At 37.8% G+C, this 17,999-nt stretch overlaps 3 protein-coding genes across 3 annotated transcripts in view; all 3 read left to right on the forward strand.

Annotated features, from left to right (window-relative positions):
• Positions 1–2,285, forward strand: part of LOC140562350 (receptor-type tyrosine-protein phosphatase eta) — a 12,229-nt gene extending 9,944 nt beyond the window's left edge. The window contains exons 7-8 of the mRNA XM_072687911.1: positions 170–267; positions 1,318–2,285. Coding sequence (XP_072544012.1) covers positions 170–267; positions 1,318–1,389 — 170 coding nt within the window. The 3' untranslated portion in view covers positions 1,390–2,285. The remainder of the gene's footprint in view (positions 1–169; positions 268–1,317) is intronic.
• A 2,498-nt stretch (positions 2,286–4,783) lies between these two features.
• LOC140562728 (homeobox protein HMX3-like) lies at positions 4,784–6,770 on the forward strand. The gene is made up of 2 exons (XM_072688589.1): positions 4,784–4,943; positions 6,208–6,770. Exons 1-2 carry the CDS (start codon positions 4,784–4,786, stop codon positions 6,768–6,770), a joined length of 723 nt encoding a protein of 240 aa, XP_072544690.1.
• A 5,522-nt stretch (positions 6,771–12,292) lies between these two features.
• The window catches only part of LOC140562729 (macrophage mannose receptor 1-like), a 55,283-nt gene continuing 49,576 nt past the window's right edge, over positions 12,293–17,999 (forward strand). The window contains exon 1 of the mRNA XM_072688590.1: positions 12,293–12,362. Coding sequence (XP_072544691.1) covers positions 12,293–12,362 — 70 coding nt within the window. The remainder of the gene's footprint in view (positions 12,363–17,999) is intronic.

Here is a 17,999-nt window from a genome sequence, read left to right on the forward strand (position 1 = left end):
AAAGTAGCTGAATGCAATCATTAGAAGGCATGCTCATATGTTTGTGAATACATAGTGTATTTCAATGTATGCCAGTGACTGAATTCAAAAGCCACAGGTCAGAAACAGTTTGTTTTGACAACTTTACATGCACACTTCTAACTTCTGCTCTTGTCTTGCTTTTGTCCAGTTGCCAATTTTAAGAATTTAACCCTCACAATGCTGTGCTCTTCTGATAAATTACTTTATTGCAAAGAAAAAGTTACTAAGGACCTGCTCCAAACGAAAGTGAGTACCTAATTATCCTTATATTTCATCTTTAATTGCTCTACTTATTTTATACTTACACATTTTGCCACTTATGCTTAGTGTGTGCCTTGTTTACTAACTGACTGTGGCATTTAAAGGTTGTTGTTTGTTGTAACTCACTGTATCACTGGTGATAAAAATGTGTTAAAAAACAGCCACAGTTTGCTGCAATAGGAGGTTGCATGTGGACTACATGTGGCTCAGAGCCCAAATGCCATGACAAACCCTTAAATGTGACTGCAACAGCTGGGCCAGTGTTGGTCCACATTACACTTGCTACTGCCACAAATGACCTGAAAGGGGCTTAATTGGGTCGCATTTGGTGCAGAATCGGCTATCTGGGCATGGTTTCCAGTGTCTATTTTAAGCACTGATTTTTAAAATGTTTCTATTACTAAAATGAAATGATTGCACCTTTATGTGACACATGTTGAAACATGCAAACACTGAGGAAAAAGAGGTGGAATTGAACACTATAAATGATATAAATAGTATATTATAGTAATTTATTTTCATGGCTATGGTTTTGAGCTTTGGGTCATTCGCATTGCTCTGGACAATGCAGGAGCACAGTACAGTACATGGGTCAGAGGGAAACTGCACTTTTTGTATTGTATTTGCAAAACTTTGGCTGTTATTTGCCAACAGCAAACATTTTCACAGAAGTTGAAACTCATGGAAAGACCCGTAACAAAGTCAAACCCTTTACCTCAGCAACATAGCCTTCTGTGTCACTGCTACTGCTGAAATATGTGTTTCAGGGTATTATTTTTTTAAAATATCTTTCATTCATTTGTACATTCACCCTTTGTCTACCATGTTGTTCCACTGTATATAGGTAAAACTTGGAACCTTGATATATTTGGTTAAAACTACAAAATCTCAACATAAAAAAGTATGCTATGTTGAAGCATAACAAACCATTCTTTCTAAACCATGTGTAATTAATTTGGCATTAGATTGTAATAGGTTTTTTTGACTTGAATACATAATTTAAGTCATTCTAATGATTTTTGTTCTATGTTTCAGTTAAACAACACCATTATTACAAACTTTGACGACAGCATTGTCTGGCATCTCTACTGGAAAGAGGGGAAATGATTTTAATGATCAATAGCACTGAAGTCAATGTATTCATGATATACAGCTCTGTACAAAAAAAAGGATTTCCCCCCTCCTGATTTCCTCAATTTATCTTAGTAAACAGTTATTTAACTGGTCCTTTGTCCAAAAAGTCTCTGTGTCTTATGTTACATTTTGAGAATTTGACAAAAGTATAAAAATATCAGTAGTAAGCAGCTTTTTCTTAACGCTCTACAAATCGTTTTTAATTTTTATTTTAGGTTATATCTGTCCATTATACTCACAGATTGACATTGAGAAGAAGTGGTACAGTGCAGTGAATGTCTCGCTCGATGTGTGAAAAATGAGTCGCAAAGCAGATATAAATGATTAAGGAGTGATTGCATTTGACGTGCCAAAGGCCATAGAGTGAAGGAAGTAGCTAAATTTGAAGGAGTATAGAAGCGTACAGTCATACAGGTCTACATGCAGTGGCAGAAATCCCAGTCTACATTAAATTCTTGTCAGAATTGTGGCCGAAACATTCAATCAAAGGCAGTTTCCTGCAGACTGTTCTTTCAGAAATTGGTGGTAAAGGACGTGCGTTGACTCCTAGAAGCAATTCTTGCCAGGAAGCAATGCAATTTTTTATTCACAAGCCACGAAACCAGCCGGCGGTCCCTGTCTGTCAGTTTTGTCTTTCACATTATGATTGCACCTGCTTTGCGACCCATTTTCCACACATTGAAGGAGACATTCACTGCACTGTACCACCTCTTCTAAATCTGTGAATCATGTCACACACCCCGCAGATATTAAAAGCCTGATCATCCTTGTACATGGCATCTTACATTCTTGATATGTAAAATAACTGACTAATAAGCTTTTTTGACATGTAGACTAATTTTTATCAGGAATCCAAAAAATGTATTTCAAGTATTTTGTATTTTGAGTATTTTGGTATAGTATACATTTTGTAATTCATGATAGTTTGAATACTTTAGATGTATTATAATTGTATACTAAGCATAACTCATGTTAGCGCTAAGTACAAAATAGTTGCTACAATTTACAATTGCCTTTCTGTAGTTTTATGTATGCACCATGTAAAACAATGTAGCCAGCTGTGTTTGAACCAATCATTTTTAAGCCACTTTTGTTATTCAAGCTCAGAAAGAACTGTTTATTTCTCACAATAAAATGATCACGTGTGTTGGCATTGTTCTCAAGTTGTGTTTATTTTGATTTCAATACTAAAGCTATCATTTTAGCTAAAGTTATGATTCAGCACCTGAAGTATAAATATGCTGACCACTGGAGGCAGCACAAATCTCACTGGGCACTTCTTACACTCAGTCAAGCTCTTGGGTTGTGAAGACAGACACATACACTAGGGGGCGTGGTCTGACAAGGTTAAAGAGTACCTTGCAATGCAGCGTCTGATGGATTTTTTCAGTGCCTTATATATGATCTTTGGCGGCACTTAATTTATTAATTAATATATTATTTTGTTATAACTTAACATTTAAGTCCAATCATGAAAACAATCCAGCAAGCATATATGTGAAAGAAGTCATTCCTGGACGAGTGAGTGTGTTTGAGATGATGATGATGTTAATGATAAAATCATCTCTGGTTATTATACGTCCAATACATTTCCAATAAGGCCTTTAGTAAATGTTAGTAACAGCATGTCTAGCCTTCAGTGCCCGGTGGGTTTTGTTTGGGCTCTGAATTTAAGAATGTAGCACAAAACAACCCAAGAAGAGCTACATGACCGTTAGGATCTGAAGGTTATGTTCTAGATTCAGGGTGTTGGGAGAAACAACTTGAACCGAAGTTATTCATATTATTAATGAATGGTGGTAGCCACAATAGCAGCACCAAACAACAACAATAATAGGCTATTAACAATAATAACAATAGCAACCGGTCCAATGGTGATAATAATAATAACAGTTTACATTAACATTTATCTTTTTGCTATTCTTCTAGTACTATTATGAGTTTAAATATACCATTACAATAATCGGCAGTATCTATTTCCGTTATATTTTCAACTTTTTGTTGGTCCATTAATTTAAAACTTAGGAATAGAGAAGAACTTTTAAAAAATTACGTTTCTCCCCTTTTGAATATAGTAAAGCGCAAAATGCAGTAAAATACCTACCGATTATCGTATTAGTCAAGTCTATGGATGTTCCTCTCACGGACAGTTAGGTGATATTGGTTCTTTGCTGTATGACTGATCTGAACTCTGCTCTGCAATGGCGCGCTCCCATATAGAACAAAATACTTATAATAGTAATAATAAACACAACAACAACAACATTACTGCTACTAATTACAACATCAAAAACAATATAATAATAATAATAATAATAATAATAATAATAATAATAATAATGCACACATTAGTCTTATTATTTAACATACTACACATTTTAATATGTGAAACTGTATGCCCCTATGATGTGCTTCAAATTTCTTCCTTGTACAGAACTTAGCCACTTCCATTGTAATGGCAACCTTCGGTAGTCTTTACATGTACATTATATACATTGTGTTTCTGCACAGCTTGCTCAAGGTCTATCCACAGATTTTATATGATATTTAGGTCAGTGGAAAGTGAAAGCAATTTCCAAAGCTTCAGTTTGTGTCTCTTCATGGTTCATGGATTTGGTTTAGATATATTTTGGATCATCATCCTGTAAAAGCCATCTACTTTCCAGCTGCAGCGTTTTCACAGATGGTTTGACATTTGCTTGGACTTTATTCCTAATGCCACATGTGGCAACACTCCCATGCTTTACGAACCTCAACATTTGAAGCTACATTACTTCAAGATAAATCAGATGAGCTTTGGAAAACAAGTGATGTGTATCGTTGAATTCTGTGATAAGGCACATATCGCACATAATACTTTTTTTTTTATACTCGAAACTGTTTTTCGTGCAGTCTCTCTCTCTCTCTCTCTCTCTCTATATATATATATATATATATATATATATATATATATATACACTATTTGAATGTCTCATGTAATAATAAAATGAAATAAAATAAAATAATGTCCATATAAAGTTGGACTCTTTTGTTGCTATCGATCTGCGCAGTTAATTTAGGCCTATAATTAATTCCTAACTGCCACACTGCCAATTTCTTGTGGTAATGGGGGCGGATTGTCGCTTGTGGTTCAGGAACTCGGTGCCTGTCCCTTTAAGACACAGCGAGTTTCCCGCCCTGAATCGCGCTTCCCCTGCAGCTCCAATCCAACGCTGCACAATCCCGAGCTTCCGGTCGACTGCGTGACAGTCTGCCAGCTCGAGCTCCGAGCTGTTCAATTATGGTGCGCGTGCGATCTGCGATCTGCAGCTCTCCTCAGCTCTGACCACCCAGAACTCAGTAGCGGGAAAGTATGAGCAAGGAAGACATGGTATGCCGGCCAGCGTCGCTGAAGTTCACCATTGATAATATTCTGAACAAGGACTTTGACGGAATTCGCTCCAGATCGCGGCTGGACGCGGAGAACCGCTGCGCATCGTGTGAGGATCTAAAATGTGTCTCTGCGCAGTCAGCCTTCAGTCAGACAGGTAACTCAGCTGCAGGAAAATAACATGTATGTTCTGAAAGGATCAGGGAGCTTACATGTTGAATAATTAATAGACAGATTCATACAGTCTTCTCCATATCATAATTGCATTTGATCAGTCAATACATACTTGGTGTCTGAGGTGTAAGAAACTAGTGTTTACTATAATGATGTAATCCCTTTACATCCCAGTCTCTCTTTCTTTGTCCATATATGCATATGAAAATAATATACATGCATGTATCATATATATATGAAAATTGTGACTTTACAAAAAAAAGGCAAACATGTTCTTAATTGAATAGAAGTCAATGTAAAATAATAGTTTAGTACAAGGGATTTAGAGCATTTCTATTGATCCATTAATCCAGAATTATTTACACAGCGTACAGAAGCAGCTACAGGGTTCAAACCATTTTCATTGGACAACAGAGATGAACCCATCGTTGTCACGGAAAAGCTTAAATGTCTTAAAATGATAACTTTACGTTGGATTTTATTTCAAATCATTTTTGGAGTAAACAACATAACAGTATATATATTTGTAGATTTATATATATTTATTTATATATAGAACATATAATATTTATGTATATATTATATTTATATTAGATTCACATATCTAGCATATTTATAGTCAGCTGAAGCCGGACAGCCCAAAATAGGTTCCACTACCTTCCATGCTAAAAAAAAAAGATCCATCAGGTTTTTACCCGAATTCTTTGCTACTAAATCGGAACTGAATTAATGGGAACGAGTAGAGACCAGGGCTTTCCTGTAGGACACCTTTATGTCAATGTCTTTAGGTCAGCTTTCCCTTAAAATATTTTTACAATTCGACCACAGAACACATAATGGTTATTTGACAATGGTAGAACCATTTTTGGGGCTACAGGGCAGTGGTTCCCAGCCCTAGTCCTAGAGGAGGAAGCCTTGCCCTGCACACTTGAATGGTTTCTTGCATTAACACAGCACCCTCACCTCAACAAGCTTATTATTTAGCTGATTAGCTGGATCAGGTGTGCTGGGAGCAGGGCAAACACTAAAATGGGCAGGGGCAAGGGGTCCTCCAGAAACATGGGGTCTCATGCAGAAGACAGTACCATTCTCCATCACAGAGAAGAGCCCTTTAACGAGGCAAAGAAGCACTTAAGCACTGAAATGATGATTTTATAATATAATATGATTTTATAATATAAGCATCTTCAGACACCAGACATGTGCTGTTCTCATGAGCTGACTAGAGTGTGTTTTTTCTTTGACAGCGCCAAGAGGAACCGAGCCACAGGCCGACTCCCCGAGCCTCTCGGTGGATGGAGAAGACGAGGAGAAAGAGGGGGGGAAGTGTCCAAGAAGCGAGGACACGAACAGCTGCGACGACAGCCCGGAGCGCCATCTGAAGAGCAACAAGAAGAGCCGAGCGCTCACCAAGAAGAAAACGCGCACCATTTTCTCCAAGAGACAGATCTTTCAACTGGAGTCTACTTTCGACATCAAGCGTTACCTGAGCAGCGCCGAGCGGGCGTGTCTGGCTAGCTCCTTGCAGCTCACAGAGACCCAGGTGAAGATATGGTTCCAGAACCGCAGGAATAAGCTGAAGCGGCAGCTCTCCACGGACTTTGAGGGGCCGTGCCCTCCCGAACACTTCTCCGATGTGGCCAAAGTGATGCAGCTGCCAAACCCTTACAAAGACACGGTTGGGGGCAACGTCCTGGGAGGATGCTTGTTGCCGATGCCGGTCCCGGTTATGTATCATGGAGGCGCCGCGCCTTACCTGTACCTTTCAAACGCCAGCAAGTATTTCAGCGTGTTTGATGGAGATGTGTGATTCTCTGCAGCAGCTCACTGACTGTCCAGAACTCAGAGGAGCATTAAAACATGTGGGATCCCTCTCCTGCGTAATGTGTTCGCGCTGCTGTGACATATAGCCATATGATCATGCGCTGATGTGTCATATGCCCTGTGATTAGTTGCACAAAGAACATTGGGGAGTCGTTTGTCTTTTTTTTAATAACTGGTTTCCTATGCAATATGTAAATAAGGGATACCTCTAATAATACCCGTTGTGTTTTTAAGGCTCCACTACGCATGTGCCACTTTGTCAGCTCGAAAACTGAAGAACACATTTGCGAACATAACATAGCTTTGTTGTAATACAATAAAAAGCCAATGGTTAAAACGACACTTTGACATTTCTTTAAGCGAGACAAGACTGCTGATCTGCCATGCTGCTCTTTTTTGATGTATCCTGGACCTAGCAGTTGTTCTTTAAATTGTGAATGAATGAACCAAAAGAAATGCTCCAAAAATCTTCACATTGACTTCCATCGAAAGTTAAGAATATTTCCATTAGCTTTTTTAGAAAGTTGCTTTTGGAGATACAAGGCTTTTGAGGAACAGCGCAACTATATAGTCTTATGCGAACTCTAGTCTGAGCAAGCTGGTCAAATTACATGTTGTTTTTGATACATGCATTTTGTTAATGAATAAATAAATCCTCTACAGGAAACCAAATTCCTGTTTATTTACTGAATTTAACAGGTTGTAAAAAAAACATGAAACATGATGTATTTAATGTGCTATTATTTTCCCACACGCCTAATTTAATGTTAAATGAACCAATAAACAGTAAATTATTTTTTGAATGTGCAGAATTGTATTCACTGTAGAAAATGCGAATTGGTATATAAATATAGGAAAATGGGTGTGTGTGTGTGTGTGCGTGTGTGTGTGTGTGTGTGTATGTGTTTATCACAGTGCACAAATTCTCTACAGTGAACAAAATTAAATATGGCATTTCTCGTCACATTTTAGACACTAGCTTCTATTTGTCTGTCGGGTTAATATTGGAAATAATAAATAATCGTATATAACGATTTAATGTTTATGCACGTTTTATTTTTTCCACTCTATTCAATAATATTTAGTGAAGTGTGTTTTCTGTAGTTCTCTGATTTTCTGACGTATTTTCCTCAAAAAAAAAAACTAACAAAAAAAAAACAAAAAAACAAACAAAAAAAAAAACAACAGCGTCCTTTGGCCAGGGGTGCCCACACTTTTGCATTAAACTGTATAATCAGGAGTGATATATTTCAGCTCTGATCACGCATCGCTGAAACGCGCGCTACCAGGCATTTGGAGAGATGCCATTTACGTTTCACGTACGATTTAATGTTGCCAGTGAAGCGGCTGCTCTTTCTCCCAGTCCAGTCTGTGTGATGGGAAGACTGTAGGCAGCTGTTCAGTAAAACTGACCAAGGTTTCAGAAGCTATCTGCTAGCTATGTCTAGCTGTGTGTCCTACGTTTATTCTCAGAATTGTCTTCTAATATAAAAATAGATATTGTCCCTACGCTGTGTAAATTAACCAGTGCAGCTCTACCCCTGTTTAAACCTCTAAACCATACGAAGGATTATAATTACACAACAACAACAACAACAACAACAACAACAACAACAATACAACAATACAACAGATAAAGCTGTAAGAAGTGGATTAAATGGGTTATTTGTGGTGATTGTGTTTGTAGAGGCTCTGTTTGAGGCCGTTTAATCGTGTGTGTGTTTGTAAAGGGGAGGATATTAGGGTCGAGAAAAAGCTGCTGTTGGGAGAGCTGTTCCTGAAGGGCCGTGCTAGACATGTTCCCCAATCTTTCCGGGTCACTTGTTTCTTTTCTAGCGGAGCCTCTCGCTGCCTCCTCCTTGTCATGCCGATTTAAGGGTCTAGCGCGGCTGACCTGTGCATTCAACCACTTAGTATTTGAGGAAAGCGTGTATTTGCGTTACTAATGTCCACCTCATTCTCATGGAGCCACTGGCCTGTCCCGCACTCAGTAACCACAAAAGGAAAAGGCAACGCTGAAAGATCCACATTGGATCACCTATACTGATCATTATAAACCTCATGTCTTGTTTTTATTCAATTAAAAGACCATGTCATTATTATAATGACAGTCTGCAGTGTCCAGAACTCATTCACTTAACAATTATTATTTAAAATAATAAACATAAAGAAAACGTTAGAGCTGTTCGCAATAAATCACACACCGTTATTACAGCAGGACTGGTATTAATCATTTAAAAGTACTTCATATCTTATTATATTAACAGAATAACTATTTTCTACAGTCTCTTGAATACCTCTCTCTGGAATACGTCTTATATTAGTGTTGGACATTTTCAGTGGATATAGCTCTTGAGGACAGTACATGCCACAACACCTCCATTTTTCTTTCATCAAATGCATACATTAAATGCTAAGCACCATCAAGTCTTAAGAAGATAAAGAGAGAATTATAAGGCTGTGAATAAGGTGTTTAATTCAGGATTTGAAAAAATGTTTTTCAGTACTTGGCCACAATATTTACTTATATTACATATTACTTACAATATTAGTTTTCATGCTGTTTTCTTTTTGTGCACAACAAAACCCCTGTCAGATATCTAATGGGTTTGTCCACCTCATTTGTCTGCTGCACACCAGGCTTTTATCTTATAAACCATAGCTCTGATACACCCACATTGACATTATAGCCTTTTTAAAATATTGTAGATTGAAAACTGAGCAAAGATAATTAACATGCAATTATTCGATGGTTGCATTTAACCAGTAATGTAATTTTAACTGTTAATTTACAATGAAATAGTGTTAGAATTGAGTTGGAATTTAGCTTAATTTAAAAAAAGGCATGGTTTAATTTTACTTAGTTAAGTTATTCAGGCCATGTTTACTCTGTACTCTGTACTTTGTATTTGCAGTGGCTCAGTGGTGGTAGAATAACAGTATGATAACACCACTGGCACATTTAGCTCAAAGTGCTCATCTACAGGGACAGACCGCCATCTGGACTAGATCACACTGTAACCTATCTGATAGCAAATGATGTACTCTGGAGGGAAGGGGGTGTAAAAAATGCTATTATTAAAATGCTATTACTGTAAGGGATTATAAATGCTATTTAACTATCAATAAATGCATCATATTCAATTCTATGTTAAGTGGAACTATTCATTTTTATGAAACAGAATAAAATAGAAAAATAATATTTTTTTTGTTTTGTATTTCTTTCAAGGTATAACTTTATTGGTTCTCTAGACATTTTCCTTATCATACTGAATTTAGATGAATGTGCTAAGCATGCAATTAACACCAAAGTGCTAATTATATAACACTAATACTGTAATACTTGTTTGTGGGGGTGTATGAGTAAGACAGAGAGGATAGAGGTTAATGATTAGATGTGAGGATGATGTGATGTGAGGGTGTGTGTGTGTGTGTGTGTGTGTGTGTGTGTGTGTGTGTGTGTGTGCGTGCGTATGCATGTGTGTGTGTGCGCATTGCAGCAGCCAGACTTCCTGGCTCTGCTTGTGACAGATCTTGGTGGTTGCACGAGCCACCCTATGCTGCCCTGCTCTTTGCTGTACAACCTCAAGGTATACATGACCTTCTGGATTGCCTACTGTAAAGCCTGTCTGCGGTGTGGAGCCTTGAACATGGCGAAGGAAAATCCATTAAAGGCTTCACCTGATCAAAGTCCTGCAATGCCAGGATAGCATATGCACTCATTTAGGGATATTGATGACTAGTAGGCTTTATGGCCACTTTAATACAAGATATTGACTTACTGCCAAGCATGCCTACAAAGAACTGAATCTATACACACACATGTATCCTTTTTGGATTTGCTAAAGTTACAGCTGCTTTCTCCACTTCATTTAAATACCGGCTCAAACCTGTCAGCACAACCCTCAGTTCTGACTGAGCCTACCCACTGAGCATATGTTTTCTGTTGGCTATAAATGTCTTATTTCTTTCAGAACATGAAATCAAATATCTTCTCTCCACAAATAATGCTGCGGTCGCTCAAAACAATGGACGTTTTCTTACCCGCTAATGCCCGTTTATGGGTAACGTTTCAGCAAGATTTGTAATCATTTTCTACAGCTTTAGCAGTCATGTATTTATGCTTTTTATGCAGGATTCAAGGAACAAAATTAAGCTGATGTGGAAATGGATGAGTGGATCAATTTTCAATAGCATATTTTACCTGAAATATGATCAGATCTTCTTTAAGATGGGCCAATGGCTCACAAGTGGGTTGCCAGTGTAATTACAAACTTCCTATACCAAAGAATAGCCTCACCAGTTTAGACAGAAGTCCATGTAGTTACTGAGTAATGCACCTTAGTGTGTAATAAGCCTTGGAGTGTTGAATGGTTAAACTAGACAAAGAGAACCCAATGAAACAAAGTACACATTAGTTTTAGTAGTTTTTACCTTTATTTATTGAAGAAAATTACCCAAACATGAAACATTACATGTCCTTGTCAGATTTATCAGTTTGTACAGAAGTCCCTGTAGTTACTGTGTAATACACTTTAGTGTGTTAAGTGGTTAAGGTCTGTACAGACAAGGCTTGTAGAGTCAGAGAATGTATACAGCCTGGAAAATTAGTTTTACATAGGGCTGTCCCTTTAAGATCTCCAACATACTGCCCCTCCTTTCCCAACCTAACACCAAAGCATGTGATCCAAACAGGGATGTCTGAAGAAATTAATTAGCTGGAGTAGGTGTGGCAGGTTGGAACCACATTCTGCAGGAAGGTAGCTGTAGAGAGCCAGAGTTTGTAATCTCTGTACTACAGCATGTGTTTCAGCATGTTTTCTGTGCTTCACTGTTACTCATTAAGTGGCTATGGCACTGCTTCTGCAGTTATATTTTGAGCCTTTAAAGATGCCAGAAAATAACAAAAGAGGGCCTTTTTTGTACTTTACAGTATATTGGATCCATTAGAAAGCATTATCATCTGTAAATAATTTTCCTCACAAATAATAGGCTATATATTATCTATCTAAGATAGATTTAAAAAATCTTCAAATTAAATAGGTCAAACACGATAAGAGCCTACAGCAATTTTACTAGTAATAACATTCTCTATTTATATATTTGATTTGGTTTTGCTAATTTTTTGTACTTTAGGAAAGCGATGGCAGACAAATATAAATATCAAGCAGGGCCCGGAGCAATAAACTAAATGACATAATTATAATTATATGGTTCATTGGGGAAAAAGTCCTGTTTGAGAGCTGCAAATAATCTTGTAGACATTCATGAAACACAACTAGATCGCCAATAAAGTTTAATTGGCTAAAAAATATATGTTGATATGCCGTTGGGTTGCTGTAGTGACATGATCTGGAATGTCACAGATAAGGCAATGTAAGATGTAATGTAAGACATGTATGACAGTGGAAGTATAAGAAAGCAGTGTTTTGCCAAAAGCAAGTATATCACCACTGCAGTTGGCAAGGACATGGCAACACATCACAGATTACCAGCAGAGGAGCAAGGATGCTTGCAAACAGCCATGCCACACTGCCTGATGAGCTGAATGAGTTCCACACTCACTTTGAGGCCTATAGTACCAACTAACAGAGAGGTGTTTTGGCCATGGAGTACGAACAGAACACATCACAGGAGAACAAACCCATGGACAACATCATTGGGTGTAGTCATGACTTGCAGCTAGGAGATTATTTCATCATTTTGGACCCTATGCAGTTTGCTTATCATTAGAACCGGTCCACTAATGCTGCAGTGAACGCTGCCATTTACACAGCTCTGTTTATTGTTTATTTGGACATATTCTGTAAAAGATATTATAAATGTAATACTTCCACTTTTGTAGTGTTTGGTGTCCTCTGTTAGTATTTCAATGTGTTGTCAAAATTGCATTTGTCATACGGTCAAGCCACTGTTTCTCGTCACTGAGCATTTTTTGTATAATCAGTCCCATCCTTAATCCACAAACCTCTACTTTAGTACATGGTGTCCATGATTTTATTGCTAGCAGGTTTGATGCTTAAATAGCAGAAGCTCACAGTACTTTTGCAGGAACACAGCAATTCCACTAGACTCAAAATTCAATCTTCAAAAGCATCTTACACAGCTTCCCATATGCTTTGGCCATTAGTATGATGGCCCCATTTACCTATAACTTCCTTCACTTAGCAAGCAGTTTCTAATGATGGCCATTAGCATCACTCTGGAAATCAAAAAGGAGAAAGACAGCATGAAACTAAAACTGAGATTTTAAATAGAAGCCTAAATGGATTAGCTATACATTATCCATATGGAACAATGCATGCTAGCTCACATTACATAAATCCAAAGTCTGCAGGCTTGCATCTTAATCTTGGGAGCTTCTTCCCAATGTGCTCAGTTAAGTAAGCTCTAGAGCTTTTTATGAGACCCTGTATAGCTTTTTAAAGCTCCTCTTAAAAAAAGAAAACTTAAAAAAGCAGCAGGTTTGAAGATGCAACATCATGTCACATGAAGGAAGCACATATTAACCTTCATCTTCCCAGCACTATACAAGTATGTGGGTGCTGGTGGGTGGAAACTGGCAATGACTAAATTGGGTAGAAAATTTGGAAAATATAAAAAATACATTTCCAGTCACAGAACAAAGTTTTACTAGAGATACTTATTTTTCTTTAAAAATGGAAATTGAATAGATAGAAATCTAGAGATCTCTAGAGATTAATATAGTGGTGCCACAGTACTTTATAATATAAACAACATCCCATTCATTACATTTTGAATCCACAGAAGAACTGTGGTAAGCCTAATCCTCCCAGGAGGATTCTAATGACTTATTAATGACTTATAGAGCACTCTGGGGGTCTGGCATGACTGAATCCTTCTGACCATTAGAATCAAATTGAGCACCCCTGTTGGTTTATAAATTAAATGCCTTAGGTGAAAGAAATGTATTTGAAACCCATTTAGCAATTATTACAACACTTTCTTGAATCCAATTCAGAAAGTGTTTTATAATTCTGTAAAATCTAGAGAGATCTCTTGTAGTGTTTATTTCTGGACTACCACTCTCCTATATTTTTCTATCACTGGCCTCACTTAGGAATAGTGGAATAGCCTCTTTAGGTTCTCAGGAATCTGTTTTGTTCAAGGCAAGGCTTCTGGCTTATCCATATGATCTTTAGTCAGCTTCACACTCGCAGCAGTGTTCTTCTTATTATCCTGCCATGCACACATACAGTGTATGCATGCATGGTGGATGGTGGCGTCATGAATATTGACATTGCCCAATGCAAGTGAAGTCTGTTGGTCCTTAGATGTTGCCCTGTGGTTCTTTGCAACTTCCCATGATAATATTATTCGGTGGAGGCTTTGGAAATTATGTTGATTTTGCAATCTTTTTTCTGCCTGGTGAGACTTGAGAACTCTTTCTGAGAACTCAGGAGGTTCAGAAAGATGCTGAATAATTTTGTTCAAATGTACATACATGTACATTTTATACAATAAATACAAACGTATTTCATAATAATACATAAGCAATAAACATATAATAAGATGTCTAACAATTAAACAATTTTAACAATTAGCCTTTCTAAAACCATTAACATTCCTCACTTTAAACACAATTACAAACCTAATTACATAACTTTGTTTTATTGTTGTTGCTGACTAAACAGTTATTTTATCTTAAGATTGACTAAATAATAGTCTAATAAGCTAAGAATTTATGAAAGTGGCACTTTAAATGACCAAGTTTAATTCAATGCTTATAAAATCCAACAAGGTTTATAATTATGCAATTAGGCAAAAGAATATTGCACATATTTTGAGATATTTAAGTTCAACAATCAGCATTTTGAAGCTTTATGAACCATGCTGGCTTAAGAGTTGAGAATCAGATATGCGCTGATTTGACTAGTCACTTTAACAATTACATATGGCTAATGAAATCTGGACAGCTGAAATGAAAAGAAATGACCTCTTGTCCCCTTTGAACTGTCGGTTGTTTGGGTCCATATAATCCCATACTCTCAAAACCATCTGTTTTGAATGCCAACATTGCACTTGGACCACTTGTGGAGAAGGGAGGGTCGAACTGACATTTGACCAAAGGGAAGTCTCATCACGCTGGTGACAGCAATCTGCCCAGCACATCAAAGATTTCATGTTTTCAGACCATTGTACATGGCCTGGCAAAGAATATTAGTAAAAAATCAATAACATGAGTTAGAGGAAACTGATATCTGACTAATGGATGTGACTCCATCGTGACAAGGTTGTGGGGTTAAACTCATGTTGTGTGGCTGGCTGAGGCCAGGAGTCAGTGTGACAGCCTATCTGCCCCTAATGGATGACTATCGACTGAGTTTGATCAGAGTGCTCAAGCTATAACGTGTCAACCTGCTGCCTAGTAGGACTCTGCGGGTGTGAGAAGATCTCTGTACATCCTCTTTGTCCCTTAGATCAATACATCATCAGCAGCATTAGCGCAGTCTATTAGTTAGATCTTTTAGTTAGACCAATCCATTAGCTAACTTCTAATGGTTGTCAGCTCGTACAGAGACAGGGACATGCAAAGTAATAAGTCTATATCTAATACACATGTATCATATATTGGTAATTACTATATTGGTCTTATTTATTCTAAAACAGAGAAGAATTTAAAAAAGCTAAAAGCCTTTCAATTGTTGTTGTTGGATTTTTTTGTAGTCAAAGAATATTTTGACTTTATCAATTCACAGCACTCCGTACTGTCCTGTCATACTTCGAACAGTAAGAACTTCACAGGTAAGGTTTCCTTCTAATGACTCTTTCATGAAGATTATGTTTATTTGATTATGCAAACAGCACTGCACAGTAGAAAGGTACACCACTCTTTAGACTCTAAGTAGACTCAGGCCTCAATTTCAGGCCTTGTTCTTGGTAGTCATATGGGGGCTTTGATTTGCCTTACCACTGAATGGGAAGTTCCTTTTGATAGTTATTTTTGGTAATCCAGATCTCATCTTGACCTCCCCTGAACTGCCATTTATTAGTAACATTCCGCACTGTAGAAACTCCAACAATGACTGTCTTCTCATAGCTTTGTTGTCAGATGTTTAGACAGTTGCTTAGAGTAGCATGTGGTCAATGAGTGTCAGTACAAGATTTGATGAGTCAAAAAATTAATTAATTTCAACTGACAGTTCCTCATTACAATCTGTGACATGCCTCAGGCCTGATTTGCTAATCATTGTCTGAGAGCATCTTAAAATAATCCAAGCCATTACAATGACGTTTTATGAAAGATAGGATTGGGATTTCCTGAAAATATTTTGTTCTACGTTTGATTAGATATCGAGGCAGTGTGTACTATTTGCCAGTTACCCAATGTTGCTCAAGTTATGCATAATAACATATATGTCCAGCATCTATATCAAAGAGAGCAATTAAATGTTTCACAGTTGCAGCGTTGATTCTTCTGTTCAGTATCTCCATTTCCAGATGATTTAACTCACAGACACTAATATGACCCTCCCCCACTCTGTGCCAGTGGAATTTAACTGCATTGATGTTAAGCCATCATCAGCTTTTCTTTCAACATTTCTGTGCTTTCAACCATTAAAGCCATACATATATGTGTTTCCTATCATGTGTTCTGGGACAACACTGAATTCCTCTTCTTTGGAGCCACCAGATTCTGACAGTATGTAGGTCATTCAACATAACTGGCAACTTCTAGACTTTATGACCTATGCAATGAAGTCAATTGAAATGATTCTGTATAACCTATAAAATTGTGTGACTTGAGCTTTACTGTAAATAATTAGCTAATGAACAATCCCTTCATGGTGTGGGCATGTTGAAGGTTGATGACATCACATCACAACTAAAAGTGCTACTCAGTGTTTAGTTATGCTGTTATTTTCAAACTAAAAACAGTATTGGGACAGCTGCTCATTCATAGTTTCCTCTGAAATCAATGGTATTAAAACAGTTAATCCTGCTTTTGTTGATGTAACTGTTTCCACTCTCCAGAGAAGACGTTCTACTCGATTTTGGGGCACTGCTGCGTGGATTTGATTGCATTCAGCGACAAGAGCATTAGTGAGGTCAAGATGTTGGATGATCACCACCCCACCTCATCCCCAACTCCCCAACTCATCCCAAAAGTATTGGATGGAGCTCCATCATTCCAAAAAACATATTTCCACTGCTCCACAGCTCAGTGCAGGGTGGTTTTATACCCTCCAGCCCACACCTGGCATTAGGCAGGGTGCCAACAGGTTCATGCTCCAATGAATCCTATTCTATTGACAATACTTCTCAACAAGGTCTGTAAAAGCTATGTGTGTATGTGTGCATTTGCACTTCAGTGTCAGCAATGGCTGCAACTTTAAGAAGCTAAATGCATTCATTAGAAACATTTGGACATATAGTGTATTTACAAGCCTTTCGCAAATCACAGTAGTGATCAAGTTTGATGTGGTGTAACAGTGGGTGGAGTAGGTTGTAGTAGTGACAGAGAACATGAGTACAAAGTTACTCAGTTTCATAAAATTTTTTACATTCATTAAATACAGTATTAGTCTATACCGTAACCACTGAATGTGTGGGTATGTATGTACATTTACATTTACGGCATTTAGCAGACGCTCTTATCCAGAGCGACTTACAAAAGTGCTTCGCTATTTACTCAAAAATAACCTCAGCTAGTTTAAATAGACTAATAATTTAAAGATACCTCTAAGTTTAGACACTACTAAACACAAGTCAATAAGGAGACCACTCTGCTATTCGCCCAGGTACACTTGGAAGAGGTGGTTCTCCAGTCTGCGTTTGAAGACAGCGAGTGACTCTGGACAGAAAAAAGCCTGGACACTTGTCTTCCGTGGATTTTGAGGGATGGTGGGTCGAGCCGAGCCGTACTTGAAGTTTGAAGGGCTCTTGGTGCGGATCGGCTTTTGACCATTGCCATCAAGTATAGAGGGGCTGGTCCGTTCTTGGCTTTGTAGGCCAGAGTCAGGGTTTTGAATCTGATGCGGACAGCAGCTACAGGAAGACAGTGAAGAGAACGCAGCAGTGGAGTGACATGGCTGAATTTAGGAACATTGAAGACGACCCATGCCGCTGCATTCTGGATAAGTTGCAGGGGCCTGATGGTGTGTAAAGGGAGATGTGTGTGTGTAAGCATTTTCTAGTATCTGCAAGTCCCTACTGCCCCATCGTAAAGAATGTCTAAGCCCTAGACACTTTA

This window comes from Salminus brasiliensis, chromosome 9 (assembly GCF_030463535.1).
Source record: "Salminus brasiliensis chromosome 9, fSalBra1.hap2, whole genome shotgun sequence".
Classification (NCBI taxonomy): domain Eukaryota; kingdom Metazoa; phylum Chordata; class Actinopteri; order Characiformes; family Bryconidae; genus Salminus; species Salminus brasiliensis.

Bases quoted from the DNA above. Each gene is read 5' to 3' on its own strand.
- LOC140562728 (XM_072688589.1), top strand. From the start codon at position 4,784: ATGGTATGCCGGCCAGCGTCGCTGAAGTTCACCATTGATAATATTCTG. The intron at 4,944-6,207 runs GTAACTCAGCTG...TTTCTTTGACAG, and splicing joins GTCAGCCTTCAGTCAGACAG to CGCCAAGAGGAACCGAGCCA.